This window comes from Saccoglossus kowalevskii, chromosome 10, assembly GCF_978046115.1.
Source record: "Saccoglossus kowalevskii chromosome 10, keSacKowa6.1, whole genome shotgun sequence".
NCBI lineage: Eukaryota > Metazoa > Hemichordata > Enteropneusta > Harrimaniidae > Saccoglossus > Saccoglossus kowalevskii.
This window is the reverse complement of record NC_140650.1, coordinates 14931423-14945239: the sequence shown is the minus strand read 5'-3', so window position 1 is coordinate 14945239 and position 13817 is coordinate 14931423. Positions and strand designations below refer to the sequence as shown.

Genomic DNA, 13817 nt, shown 5'->3' with positions numbered 1-13817 from the left:
CTAGCTAGCATGATTGCAGTATTTCATATTTGCTCAATCAGAAACACAAAAGTATTATTTAAATAATATTATACACTGGACTAAAAATTTTTTTTAGAACAGATCTGTCATTTGTATAAACACATGCATAGTTTTTTGCTTGAACAATTTACCATAACCAATCATAACTATAAGAAACCACCAACAATGACTACAATAGAAAACGATCAATAATTAATAAGACACAGTGACAATATATTACATTTGGCAACCCTAACCAATACCAACAAATTACCAATACTAATCATAATCTTATTATAACTAACCTTAATGCCATGAACCAAGAAAGAAATGAACAGCAGGTTAGTATGTAGAAAGAAAATGGAAGGAAAATTTCAGAAAAATATCTTTGTATATGATTGTGTTCATAAAAGCGTGAATTCACATATAGCTACTCCTGTTCTGAATTACTAGTCTGTAATGATTCAGAAAAAAGCCTGAGGGCAAATTCGGACAAATTTCGAAATACTTTCCACAAATCATGTACATATTTCACATATTAATCGACCCCCCAATACAGGAATGATCTCTAACTGCAACTTTAACACGAGTTTGAACAATCCTAAATGAAACTGGAGTATGAACTAGTCATAACTGCTTGCAACATGCAAGACAATTCATAGCATAGCCGATAAAAGTTAAGAAATATAACCATAACAAATGAACTGACCAAAACCATTTCAACTTACCATCATTAACGCATAACATAAAACTGAATATGCTGACAGGAAACTTTGGAGTTGAGAGGGTACCCATTTTAAATTTGATAAAATTGCATTAGCATATAGATAGATAGGAAGGGTATGGGGAATATCCGCATTTTTGGAAGGGCATCATGACAAACTCCTTGGGCATCGACACAATTGTATGCTGATTGAAATGGCATCAATTCTTTCCAATGCCCTGCGCAATGAAATAAAATACATTTCCCAAAGATATTTTCAGAATGAATGGGCATTTCAACATATTTCGGAGTATCTCTATTCGAGTAGGGAAATATTCAGGTTTCTGGTCATCCAATCATGCTAGTCAGTAAAAAGTGTACAACATAAAACAAAAGGAAAATTAATTTCCATGAAAAATTACCTTAAAAAGCACAACCTCCCCTCCATCTATTTTAGAAAACAAACCAAACAGAAACGATTTTTTTAATGGGACAAACTAAAGGTCTATCAAAAATAATAGGATTCCAGGAAACGTAATTTTCCTATCTTGTTAACATTTTCTGTTTTACATTCCATTTTTTATATTATAGCAAATGTTGAGTTGTAAAATACATGGTTTAGTACAATTGATACTAGTACACTAATATCACCACAAAATCATTTTTCAGCAGAAAAGTTTTCTGAAATACATGGTTGAAGACGAAGATTTTTTTCCCTTTGCCAAAACCTGGTAATTGCTAGAAGAATCTAGATGTTAATAGAATAAATTGGTCTATTTATGATAATCACTTGATATTTTTTCTCATTGGGATGGGACAGCATGTCTCATTGGCTGAAAATCACCAGACAGTGTCATTTCAACAAATAGGAAAAGCCAACACACACATGAATGATCAAACTTGTGTGAAAATTGAGCCGAATATTTTAAACAAAATGACATCCAGTAAGTTGAACAGTTCATCTACATAATCCGAGATTTGAATAAGATCAAGTATGCAATACCAAAACAATCACTGTCAACTGAGAAATAAGCTGAACACTTGTACAGCTTCAGTCTGTGAAGCATTTCACAACACAGGTATTCCACTGACTGATTGGACGAGGGAGGCACTCAGGCCGAGATGCCACTTCTAAGGCCGACATTAATCAACTCGCAGATATTTCCCTCTTAAATACATGCATAAATCAATTAACATAATCAGTGTGGCAGAGAAAATACCAGTATGAAACAGCACAACTCCTCTTTGTTGGCCATCAGACCGTCCACATATTCCCTGATGGTATAATGGAACCTATTCACAACAGCTTTCCAGTTGACCTGCACATTTTACTGAAAGCTCCTTTATGGGAGCAGATAAAACAAGACTGTCCATATGTCCCAAGTGTGCATACAAACTACAAACACCAAGGCTAGCCATGTAACATCAACGTCTCTCACACAACTGACATTTGAAGGATTTACAGGGACAGGCACTCAGAACACGGCCCAATTATGATGCTTCACGCTCACCTGGGTAGCTAGTAAACTAGACTACATAGCCAAGTCCTTTGTTCTTAGACAGCCGGCCACACACATACTAACGGCATGTCAACAATTCATCATTTTCTGGGCCCCAGTTATGTTGTTTTTTCTCTGCCAGGCAATTACATTCATGTACACTCTTCCATATGGTGGATTATACACTGTTCCAAAAACACCCTTTAAACTAAGACCCCATATAATAGTGCTTCATTTGCATTTGGTGGCATTGAATTTCCACACTAAGCTAGAGGGTCTTCCCGCATATAATAAGACCCCCCCCCCCTGCCTGCATTTATAACTAATTGTAAATATGGCTAAGGCACACACAGAAGAGTGAAATAGCATGGTTGCTGATATGGCCAATACTTTTTTTTTATTACAGGACCAGTTTAATCAGCTTTAATCTCCAGTGGAATGAAATATCTAAATATAAAAAGTCACAACAAAATTTTGATTTGGCTTTATTAACCTAGACAAAGTGAACCCCACGAGCATGACACGCCATATTACTGTATTTGGTCTGTAAGAAGCGTATATCTAATAAAAGAGCACAAAAACCAAAAAATACATTTATGTATATTAAATCAATAAAAATTGGACACACCTTGGTCATTTCATACAAATTTTTTAAAAATAATATCAACACTGGTTACTGTCAAAGCATTACTGGTAAGTAACTAATACAGACTAAATGTAACCAAACTCAACAATAAATTTCACTTTTTAAGTGCTGATTTAACAACGTCCTTAGCCATGTAAATCATATTCCATGACTTCCTAACCATAATGGCACTTCAATGTATTATCATCCAGGCCCATATTTCCCTAAAATGGCAACCATAACCGAACAAATCTAGGCCTGTGGCATTGACTTTAACCATCAAGTTTAATTTTGTTTTTATCAACCCATCTGGAAAGATTGGAATAATTTGCAACTTTTTGTCTGAAGTGTGGCCACATTCAAAATTATTGTAAATGCAATAACGCTAAGTCAATAGCGATATCAGCGTAAAGATAATAACGTCAAGTCAATTTCAATTACTCATTTATATTTACATTTTCGCAAATTTCAAGTTTAAGTGGCACATTTAATTTTTTTCAATTTTTGTAAATTTATATATATACCATATTTACTATATACAGATGTGCATCTTTAATAAAAGTCCACACGAACCAAAAGTTATGTTTATCTTAACGCCAGATCATTATATTATGACTTATTTTGACCAAAAGTCAAGAAAAGCACATTACACTATAAGTAATACAGCAAATACGATACGATATTTTGACCTGCCATAAACCTACCGAAATCTAACTTTCAAAACTTGATTGATAAACCAATCTTCAATTTCATGCTGAATTTGTAACTGGATTCACCGAAGTGTTGTAGTCGGGTATTATATTTTTCACAGTTTGCGATAAGTCAGACATCGATAACTCTAATTTCTGCTGGTTTCTCCTTCCAGCTAAAAATAGCGAAATCAAATCCATTTGAAATATTCAAACTGGGGACTTGTAAGGCAAAGAGCTGAAAAGAGAACCTGAAAGCTAAAGGCTTTCCACTGAAGAAAAGTTTTTTTTATTAATTTGTATACCCAAAGGTATATCGAAGAATAGGATACAAAAATATAATATTACTTTACTCAAGTATGACTTGAGGACACAAGTATTGCAATTTCTCAATATATATTGAAAGAAAACATCGAGGGCGCTGCATCAAACTAAGATGTCACTCATATGTAAATAATGACACAGTTGCAAGTTCAAGTTTGATCATATCAATGAGCTCCATTTGTTGACAAATAAGGAGCAGTTATTTTTTTGATACTGGGCTTTTTTTTTTTTACAAATTTGATGTAGTAAAACTGTGAGAGTCCCTATAGGATGTGAAGAAAAGCAGCACTGACAATGCTATATACAATACACAGGTAATACCATATTATCAGAAGTCAATTGCAAATTTCAAGTTTAAGTGGCATATTTAATTTTTTCAATTTTTGTAAATTTATGTATATACCATATTTACTATATACAGATGTGCATCTCTAATAAAAGTCCACACGAACCAAAAGTTATGTTTATCTTAACGCCAGATCATTATATTATGACTTATTTTGACCAAAAGTCAAGAAAAACACATTACACTTTAAGTAATACAGCAAATACGATACGATATTTTGACCTGCCATAAACCTACCGAAATCTAACTTTCAAAACTTGATTGATAAACCAATCTTCAATTTCATGCTGAATTTGTAACTGGATTCACCGAAGTGTTGTAGTCGGGTATTATATTTTTCACAGTTTGCAATAAGTCAGACATCGATAACTCTAATTTCTGCTGATTTCTCCTTCCAGCTAAAAATAGCGAAATCAAATCCATTTGAAATAATCAAATCGGGGACTTGTAAGGCAAAGAGCTGAAAAGAGAACCTGAAAGCTAAAGGCTTTCCTCTGAAGAAAAGTTTGTTTTATTAATTTGTATACCAAAGGTATATCAAGGAATAGGATACAAAAATATAATATTACTTTACTCAAGTATCACCCGAGGACACAAGTAATGCAATTTCTCAGTCAGGTATTAACAGAAGTCAATCTCAATGTTCATTGCAAGTCACATAACATATAGATGTACCATAAAATCTGTATTAAAAGCCGCATCTCTAATTATGGTCGCATCCATTCTTTTTGAAGAATTGAGAACCAAAAATTTATCATTTCTCATATGTGTAGATGCTCTAATAGAAGCCGCATCCCCTCTGTTGCATTGTACCATTTTAATAGAAGCCGCGGTTTTTAATACAGATTCTACAGTAGATGTCAACCCAAAGGGCTCCATGCATTATATGTGTGCCAGCATAGAACAGAATCATTGTCACTGTATTTCAGCAAAACATGCATGGATATCTATGGTATTGCCTATGAGAACAGTACCTGTGTGCAAAATTTCAACTGAATCATATATAGTAATGAGGAATCGGCATGGAAATGAATAAAAACAAAATAACTACTAGTCGGCCAGTTTTGTCTGAATATCGAAAAAAATACGACATGCACCTCAACTCAATACAAATGAACATGCTATAAATTTTGAATGAAGTCCCCTTGTTCATCTCTGTGAAATGGATTCTACTATTTTAAAGTAGCAGAATTTAGTAAATTTTAGGACCAAAATGGCTGCCAGTCAACCATATTTGTTCAAAATCGATGTCAGTCATCATACATGAGGGTTTTAAGTTAAAATGTGATCGATCAAATAATGTCTGAAAAATGGCTTCAGTTAGACCCCAAATTTATTGTCCATGATGTACCGGTATACCAAAACTGGGACTAAATAATTAACCCTTACAATAGATATCACCAACTTTAATTATGTAGTTTTAACACTATATTGAAATATCAAATATAGAAATATATCCCTGAATCAAAACATGGTATGGGGGGGGGGGGGGCAATTTTGTTGACTTTTTTTCATCATTTTGTTGAACTAGACATATAGAAGACAGCTGGACATAAATATGATTGTAAAGTTTATTTCAGAGTTTAAGAGATTTTTTTTTTTATTTACCGGTAGTTTATGGCCTTTTTACACCTTGGGACATGGGAAACTTAATGATTCCTGTTTTGCTTGGCATTTCATGGTACTATCAACACAACAAACCTATTCCTATAAGTTTATAAATAACACAATTCAAACTGAAACAAGAGGTTGGTCGTGGAATAACATTGAAACATTATCAAATGACATAATTGCGCACTGTGCTCTTAGATTGACTAGTTGGACCCAACTGTTCTTGAAATAAATATTTAAAATGAATGGAATGGGTTTGTTGTGTTGATAGTATAACATAAAAAGCAAAAAATAAATACCAATCTTTTTCTCAGAAAATACATTTTGGGATCAAAAACATTTACAACATGGTTTACTTGCACAAGAATGTAAACTGCTATATTTTTAGCGCAATTAATTTTTGATAATTTAAGAGAGTTCTTGGGGACAAATTGCATTATTCATTATTGCGTAATCATAACTGATACATTAACAAAATTTTACAAATATTTTCTGACTTGCAAAAATTTGTCTCGTGAAAAATAAAGCGATTTACAGTTGTATCCTGTTTAAGTAAATTTAGCGTTTCTACTTTTATTAGTATAATTATATTCACTGTTTTAGTGGGTTCTATTTGAAACTTTTATAAAACAAAGGAATTAGTATTAATTAATATGAAAATATTGCTATTGTAACAAAAAAATGTGTTAATGCATTGATATGCAAATTAGGTACCACTGTTAGGTAAATTAGATAGCTTGCTGAATATAAAGTTGGGTCGGGTATACTTCGAAACTATGTACTGATAAGCCCAATTCAAGTTGAGAAGAATATCTTATCAAAGTTCTGTTTTTGCGTTCCCAAGTTCCAACAAGAATATCAAACCATTCACCAATTACTACAATATGGGGTGAGTGACCAGTGACAAAGAAAAAACTCCAGCCCACTAGAAACTCAACTACAAAACTGAGCCATATCCAAAGATCTGCTGCTTCATAATCGGCAAGATAGGGGTGCTTGCAACAAGGGAAGTCCTTATAAATGCAAATGAGTTGAGGTGGATTATGTTACCTCCACACCAATAGAATGCACTGCAAGCTGTCCAATCTAGTGGCAAGTCTGTCCAAAATAGCAGTGGATAGAGCAACCTTAATTGTAGGGTCTTCATTATCAAGTCTCAATGTTAAAGGGATATTTTATGGATCTGACAATCTCAGACACAGTCAGTAATTTCTTTTACCAAATTGTAATGAAAACGGTGCCGCAAGCAAGAAAAGCTTTGTAATGTCAATGAATTGTAAACAAGTAAAAAGGTGCGGTAGTACATCAAAGCCACAGGCGGGCAGGGCAGACACATAGGGCCTAAGCGAACCGCAGAATGTAAGCAGGATGCAGGGCAATTCAAATAAGCTGACAGACGAAGGTCCACCACCTACTTTGGTCTCATAACCACCATGTCTAAAACACAACAAAAAGTAAAACTGCCCTCAAATTAAATTTTATATAATTTTATATATACCAGGCATGGTGTGTGGCTGATGCCCCAAACAACACAGTGACAGCTTAAATTATTTGGCACAATAAAATACATAATGTGATCTGCGGCAAGGTCGTACTTAATAAAACAATCTTTTTGACAACGTATGTCAATAATCATCGACAAAACAAGTATTTGTATGTTTTTTTCCACAAAAAGCATATCACTAAGTACGGTTTTGTCATATCCCCTGATTACGAGACTAACTTAAATTTTTAAATAGGAGAGGAAAAATATATTAGGTGTTAACATTTTTACCTTGATATGATCTCCTTCTAGTATTGTGCCTAAGATCATAACCCCCGGGACCTGGGTTAGGGGAGTGGACTTGTTGAAGATCACCAAACAAATCTGACGGTGATGGCGGAGTCAGAGAGAGCCGGCGAAAATTAGACGAAGCAGTTCTTTGACTCATTGCGTTGCACTAAACACCGCGATTCGGTGGAAAGTTCATAGCATCTTCTGAAAACCTCGGTAAATCAATAAAATTCCCTCTATCGCCTGATTCGGCGACATGTTCCTCAACAAAATATGCCGTCTGCCACGACCCCCAGCGGAGTGTAACGTTTTTTAGTGTCATACAACGGAGTTATATTATGCGAGCTTCTTGTGTTTCGATTGGCATTACTAGTCGGCGATCACAGATATAACGTTGTGTATTACCCTAACAACAACAGTTTAAATGACGAGCTGTCCATTAAACCATTCGTTTATTTGTTGAATTAAACCCTGTACGTGTACTACTAGCACTACTCAAACTCCGTACATAGGAAAAAACTCTAACGAAACCAAAATGGCAACTCCCAAACGTAAACCATAACGATCGACACGACACGGCCAAGCTGAATCCACACTATACCACTAACGTTTATCTTTGCGTGGTGCAGGCAAGGCAAAAACAAATGCAAAATAGAATCCCGTGTCTTTCGAGCTAAGTCACTGACGACATCCGTCGATAAGTATGCTCAAAGTGTAAACCAGCTCATGGAGAGTCACGGCACACAATCACAAAATGGCAACCGGGCCGCGCATTCAAAGGCAGAAAATTCGAGTGTTTACCTCCAAATTGACGTTGTATTGAAAATCATCCAGATTTTCCACACGTTATGAGACGGGGTGGTTGTTCCGACGGTCCAGTAACGCGGATAAGTCCTCCAAATAAGCAGATTCTATGAAAATTCTACCCCGCGGAATGGTTGGTATGATAGAGAGCTATGAATGACAATCAGAGGCAGGGTGTATTTTTATGCGAAACATTTGACTTCCGGTCGCCTATGCCCGAAGTACGTCACTTCCGCCGAGGATATCCACTTACGTGATGACTTACGTCGTACGAACTCCGAACCCCAAGTCAATGAACATCCTCTACGTATTTTTAGGTTTAGGTTTAAAGCGTTTGCTCTTAATATCAAGGTTGCCCAATATTTAATATATCATAACTGGCACATGGAAAATAATGTGAAATTAATAGGCGTTTTATTCCCACTTTTAAACATTGTGGATAGATTAATGATCTGCATAGAAAAAAAAATGGAAAACACGGAAAATAACAGAAAGAAACATTATCTTTATATATATATATATTGCCAATGTCGACCGAGATGCCAGGCTTTGAGTCGGTTTGAGTGCTTTTGAACGCGCGGTGAGATTTTGTGAATAATAAATTGCCAAGAGCGAAAGACAAAAAGACAAAAATAATAATATAAAAAAATGGACAGAATCAATGCGACCAAATCCATCGTCATGACGATGCGAATACACTCATTTGTCCCATACCCTAAATGACCAGTAACCCTTATATGTCTTTGTAGGTGAGGAAATCAGGTTAGTAGGGCTGATGGCTACATGCTCGCAATAATTTTATGACCTCTGCGGTGCTTGAACGATATTGGTAAAATCAGATTCCGCTTTTATGGTGCACAGATAATTGGTATATATACACGAGCATGGTTTAGGAAATGCATTAATACTACCAATGTAAAACCATTAATTTGCATGGGCATTTAATTTCACTATTTGATGTTTTGGTAATTTCACCGGACTTTTAAGTTCACGAATTTGCCAGGGAAACATTGAGTTATGTTGTTTTTTCATGTCGACGTGAATTTAATTTTATTCATCATCAAAAATAGTGAAATTTAAATCCGGTGAATAATGAATGCCTGTAGTTCTTCTTACATGCAAATTCTGTCTTTTTCTTTAAAGCGGGAGGGTCTTCACCTGCGCACGCGCGGGAATTGAGTCCCAAGCGACGATAACAACACACGCTACAAACGCAAAGGCTCATGGGTTGACGCTTGTTTGTAAACAATGACACGCTATGGCCATCTGATGCATGCGCAGTTGACGACTCCCCGCTTTAAAAAAAATTGTGTTACTCAGATTCAAAGGAACGCCGAATTTTAAATGTCTCTTTATCCACATTTTATTCAAACTGAGCTATATAACTGAACTATATGAATGCATCGTTTATTAATAACCGATTTATTGTTTTGTTTTCTCCCATTGCCTTCAGTCTAATTAAATTAAAAATAAATCAACAAATTTGTTATTTTCACTGTCACAGTGGTCATCTGCGTGCTATCAAGCAGTTTGTTTATACCACAGTCCCTCTAGAGGGACTGTGTTTATACCTACTAAGGGTTCTACGTAAGATGTAAACGTTTCGTTCACTCACTCGACGCTTGAGGTGTCAGGGACTGGGTTCAGTTGGCAAGAAATGTTTGATGTTTAGTTAATGTTAACCTGTTTAACTAGTATTGCCAAATTTCTTAAATACTAGGACTTGAGTCAATTACTTTCCATTAAATTTGCTACTAGAAATAGATTATTTTGTTAGTTACGATATACAGTAATTACTGTGATCGCAAGAAAGAATAGAACGACACTATTATAGTATAAGACAGTGTTTTGCTAATGATACGTCTATATTGCTCACAATGTAGCATTTGTTTCCCGTGGTAACACTTTTGGTAATGCAGCTATATATATTTTGTCAGCAAAACAATGTCTCTTACCGCAATATTGACGTTCCGCTCATTCTTGCAGTAATTTTTATTTACGCCCGAAATCACATAATCACTTTCAAAGGAATCCTCAATAATTTTACTGAAAAATAATCTGACTATAACTTATATGGTACATAGTATGATAGATTTGGGCCATGTGTTTGAGGGTAAATTTGGGGTTTCTTGCATGTTCTATTGTTTCTGAAAATAACGTTATTAATGGCATGTTCTTTCATTTCATCCATAAAATATACTGGTTTAATAAATAAACGCATTACAAAAGCGGATACCCGCACCATGAACGCGAGCAAAATGGCAGCTATAGCTAAATGAAAAATCGAAGTCGCCTCACGTTATGAAATGAAACGAACCATTGCCGTTGAAACCTTGTGCGCCCTCACATGATTAAAACGTAATACATTTGAGGATAATGGTCGTGAAGATGGTTCTCCCGGTGATTTTTTTTTTCCAAGTGTTATTGTTGGCGTCCTATTTTAACCAGCCGCATCATGCGTATGACATCGACGACACTAACGGACTTGGAAGACAATTTGATGGTATTGGCGCGATAAGTGGTGGCGGGGTAAGTATACGAACTCTTGTCAAAAGTCATTAAACTTCATTTATAATCTGGACTCGTTGTTTACGATTAACCGTTTTAACCACCGTGGCCAGAATCGTTCTAAATATCGATATTACATTGATTGGGAATTAATTAGTCATCGATCACGTAAATGCGGGCTCGAAACAAAAATAGAATGATCGTGAGGCTGAGGTTACAATAATCTGGGATTTCTGGGTGATCAACCTGAGGACTTAGGGGGCGTGTCCAATATAATCAGCTGTGTGTGTTTTATACACAAAAATACCCCACTATACCTACACTCTACGAATATGTAGTCCTTGAAGAGTAGACGTTATTAAGTCGCAACAATAATTGGAATAAAGTAGGTGTAAATCTCCACAAAAGATGCAGAGCTTCAGATAGCTTTTTTATTTTTATTTGGGGGGGGGGGTAAAGAATTAGTTTCAGATTTCTTAAGTAATGCTTGACTGCGAAGCTCCAGAACATTTTTAAACAAAATTTTCAAAATTCATAGAGCAGTTGGTCCTTCTGGACTCCTTGCTGGCTGCGCCTCTAAAAGTAAGCATGGTCTCAAACATGGGGCATGCTCTGAACAATGTGAGTTTAGTCATAAGAGAGCCATCAGTAAACATGATATTAAATTAAATTGCAATCCTATATAGGAATGAATTTTAAAATAACCCAAATTAATTTCATTCCTATACTCTTGGCACAACAAAGGCATTCTTTCATTTTTATAAATATTTATAAATTTCAATTGCAGTTGAATCCACAGTGTGCAACTACGTCATTTAAAAACGTTACAGTGTTATTCAATTGGCCGGCAGAAACCTCTTGTTTCAGTTTAAATTGTGAAATTTATAAATAGCTGTAAAAATTAAGAGAATGCCTTTGTTGCGCCAAGAGTATAATAGTACAATTTTCATTAAATTTAATTCAGATCAATTAAATTGCAACTCTTTTTTTTTTAATTGAATTAATTCAAGGTAGTATAAATGCACAGGTTTCTTGAAGGTGTGAATTTGTTTTATAGACATTTATAAATATTTATAAAACATTTACCCCAAAAAATACTTGCACTTCATTCATCGCAATAGGTCAAATGTCACCCAAGGCTTTAGAAACCATTTGATATTGCTCATTACCCACAAGCCTTTACAGGGTTTCTTCAATCATTGGTCGATTTACTGCCATGTATTCAAAAGATAGATCCCATCAAATGTGTTGAAATTACAGTGATTCGTTCCCTGAAATAAATTTAAGTTTAGCACAGAACATTAAACTGTGAAAATGAGCCAGTGTCGTTAAAAGATAACAGTGGGTTTTGATTGGTCAAGTTGTTTACAATACCATTTGAAATGTATAAATATTTATAAATGTTTAGTAGGCATGCTTTCATCAAAGTTAGTGTGACCTCAAAAAGTAGGCATGCTCTCAATATAATGGGTGTGTCGAAAAAGTGAGCATGCTCACATGTGTAATGTCTCTGAAAGTAGGCATATGCTTTCAGCAAAATGGATGTGGCTTCAAAAAGTGGACATGCTCTCAATTCTCAATGAAAAACATGGGTGTATTGAAAAAGTTAACATACTCTTGTGTATAATGTCTCTAAAAGTAGGCATGCTTTCAACAAAATGGATGTGGCTTCAAAAAGCGGGCATGCTCTCAAGATAGTGGGTGTATCGGGAAAGTGAGCATACTCTTGTGTATAGTTTTATCAACGCTGATAAATTTTTATATTTTCTCCCAATAAAGGCTACTTCAAGACTATTGGTGAGCTATGCTGAACCATACAGATCACAGATACTAGACTACTTGTTCAAGGTAAGGAATCAACCATTCTGAAAGAGGGGTAAACTTAAACAAAAAAACTTGCGTTCGTTTGATTTTGCTCTAATCATATAGGAAAAGAAATGAGGCCGAATCGGCTCAGGAGAGGACCAGGTTTACTCACATCAGGTCAGGTTAGGTCAAGTCACAATATTTGTAATAGGTATAAAACTTTAATTGTACCAAATCCTTAAGAATCCGAGAGGATTTTAGAATAGAATGCTGATCTCTGTTAGTGTAGTCATTGCAGTACCATGATTGGTTACAGTCTCAAGTTCAGTAATTCAACTAGGGTTGAGCACCATCAAAAAAAGAATCAAATCTTACCCAGGGTAACTCAATAGAGAGTATCACTGTACCGATAGAATCAAATCTTACTCAGGGTAACTCAGTAGAGAGTATCACTGTACTGATAGAATCAAATCTTACCCAGGGTAACTCAGTAGAGAGTATCTCTGTACTGATAGAATCAAATCTTACCCAGGGTAACTCAGTAGAGAGTATCTCTGTACTGATAGAATCAAATCTTACCCAGGGTAACTCAGTAGAGAGTATCACTGTACTGATAGAATCAAATCTTACCCAGGGTAACTCAGTAGAGAGTATCACTGTACTGATAGAATCAAATCTTACCCAGGGTAACTCAGTAGAGAGTATCACTGTACTGATAGAATCAAATCTTACTCAGGGTAACTCAGTAGAGAGTATCACTGTACTGATAGAATCAAATCTTACTCAGGGTAACTCAGTAGAGAGTATCACTGTACTGATAGAATCAAATCTTACTCAGGGTAACTCAGTAGAGAGTATCTCTGTACTGATAGAATCAAATCTTACCCAGGGTAACTCAGTAGAGAGTATCTCTGTACTGATAGAATCAAATCTTACCCAGGGTAACTCAGTAGAGAGTATCTCTGTACTGATAGAATCAAATCTTATGAGGGTAACTCAGTAGAGAGTATCACTGTACTGATAGAATCAAATCTTACCCAGGGTAACTCAGTAGAGAGTATCTCTGTACTGATAGAATCAAATCTTACCCAGGGTAACTCAGTAGAGAGTATCTCTGTACTGATAGAA

At 35.4% G+C, this 13817-nt stretch overlaps 2 protein-coding genes across 4 annotated transcripts in view; one reads left to right on the top strand and one right to left on the bottom strand.

Moving 5' to 3' along the window:
* The window catches only part of LOC100376112 (E3 ubiquitin-protein ligase RNF38-like), a 42004-nt gene extending 33461 nt beyond the window's left edge, over nt 1-8543 (bottom strand). The window contains exon 1 of one of the 3 annotated variants that reach the window (XM_006816677.3): nt 7572-8543. In XM_006816677.3, coding sequence (XP_006816740.2) covers nt 7572-7728 — 157 coding nt within the window. In that variant the 5' untranslated portion in view covers nt 7729-8543. Of the gene's footprint in view, nt 1-2214; nt 2404-7571 lie in introns of those variants that run through there. The other 2 variants (XM_085504297.1, XM_085504298.1) reach the window with 2 other exon arrangements.
* Nucleotides 8544-10749: 2206 nt separating this feature from the next.
* Nucleotides 10750-13817, top strand: part of LOC100376265 (galactocerebrosidase-like) — a 39252-nt gene continuing 36184 nt past the window's right edge. The window contains exons 1-2 of the mRNA XM_002734904.3: nt 10750-10904; nt 12663-12731. Of these exons, the coding sequence (XP_002734950.1) occupies nt 10752-10904; nt 12663-12731 (222 nt within the window). The 5' untranslated portion in view covers nt 10750-10751. The remainder of the gene's footprint in view (nt 10905-12662; nt 12732-13817) is intronic.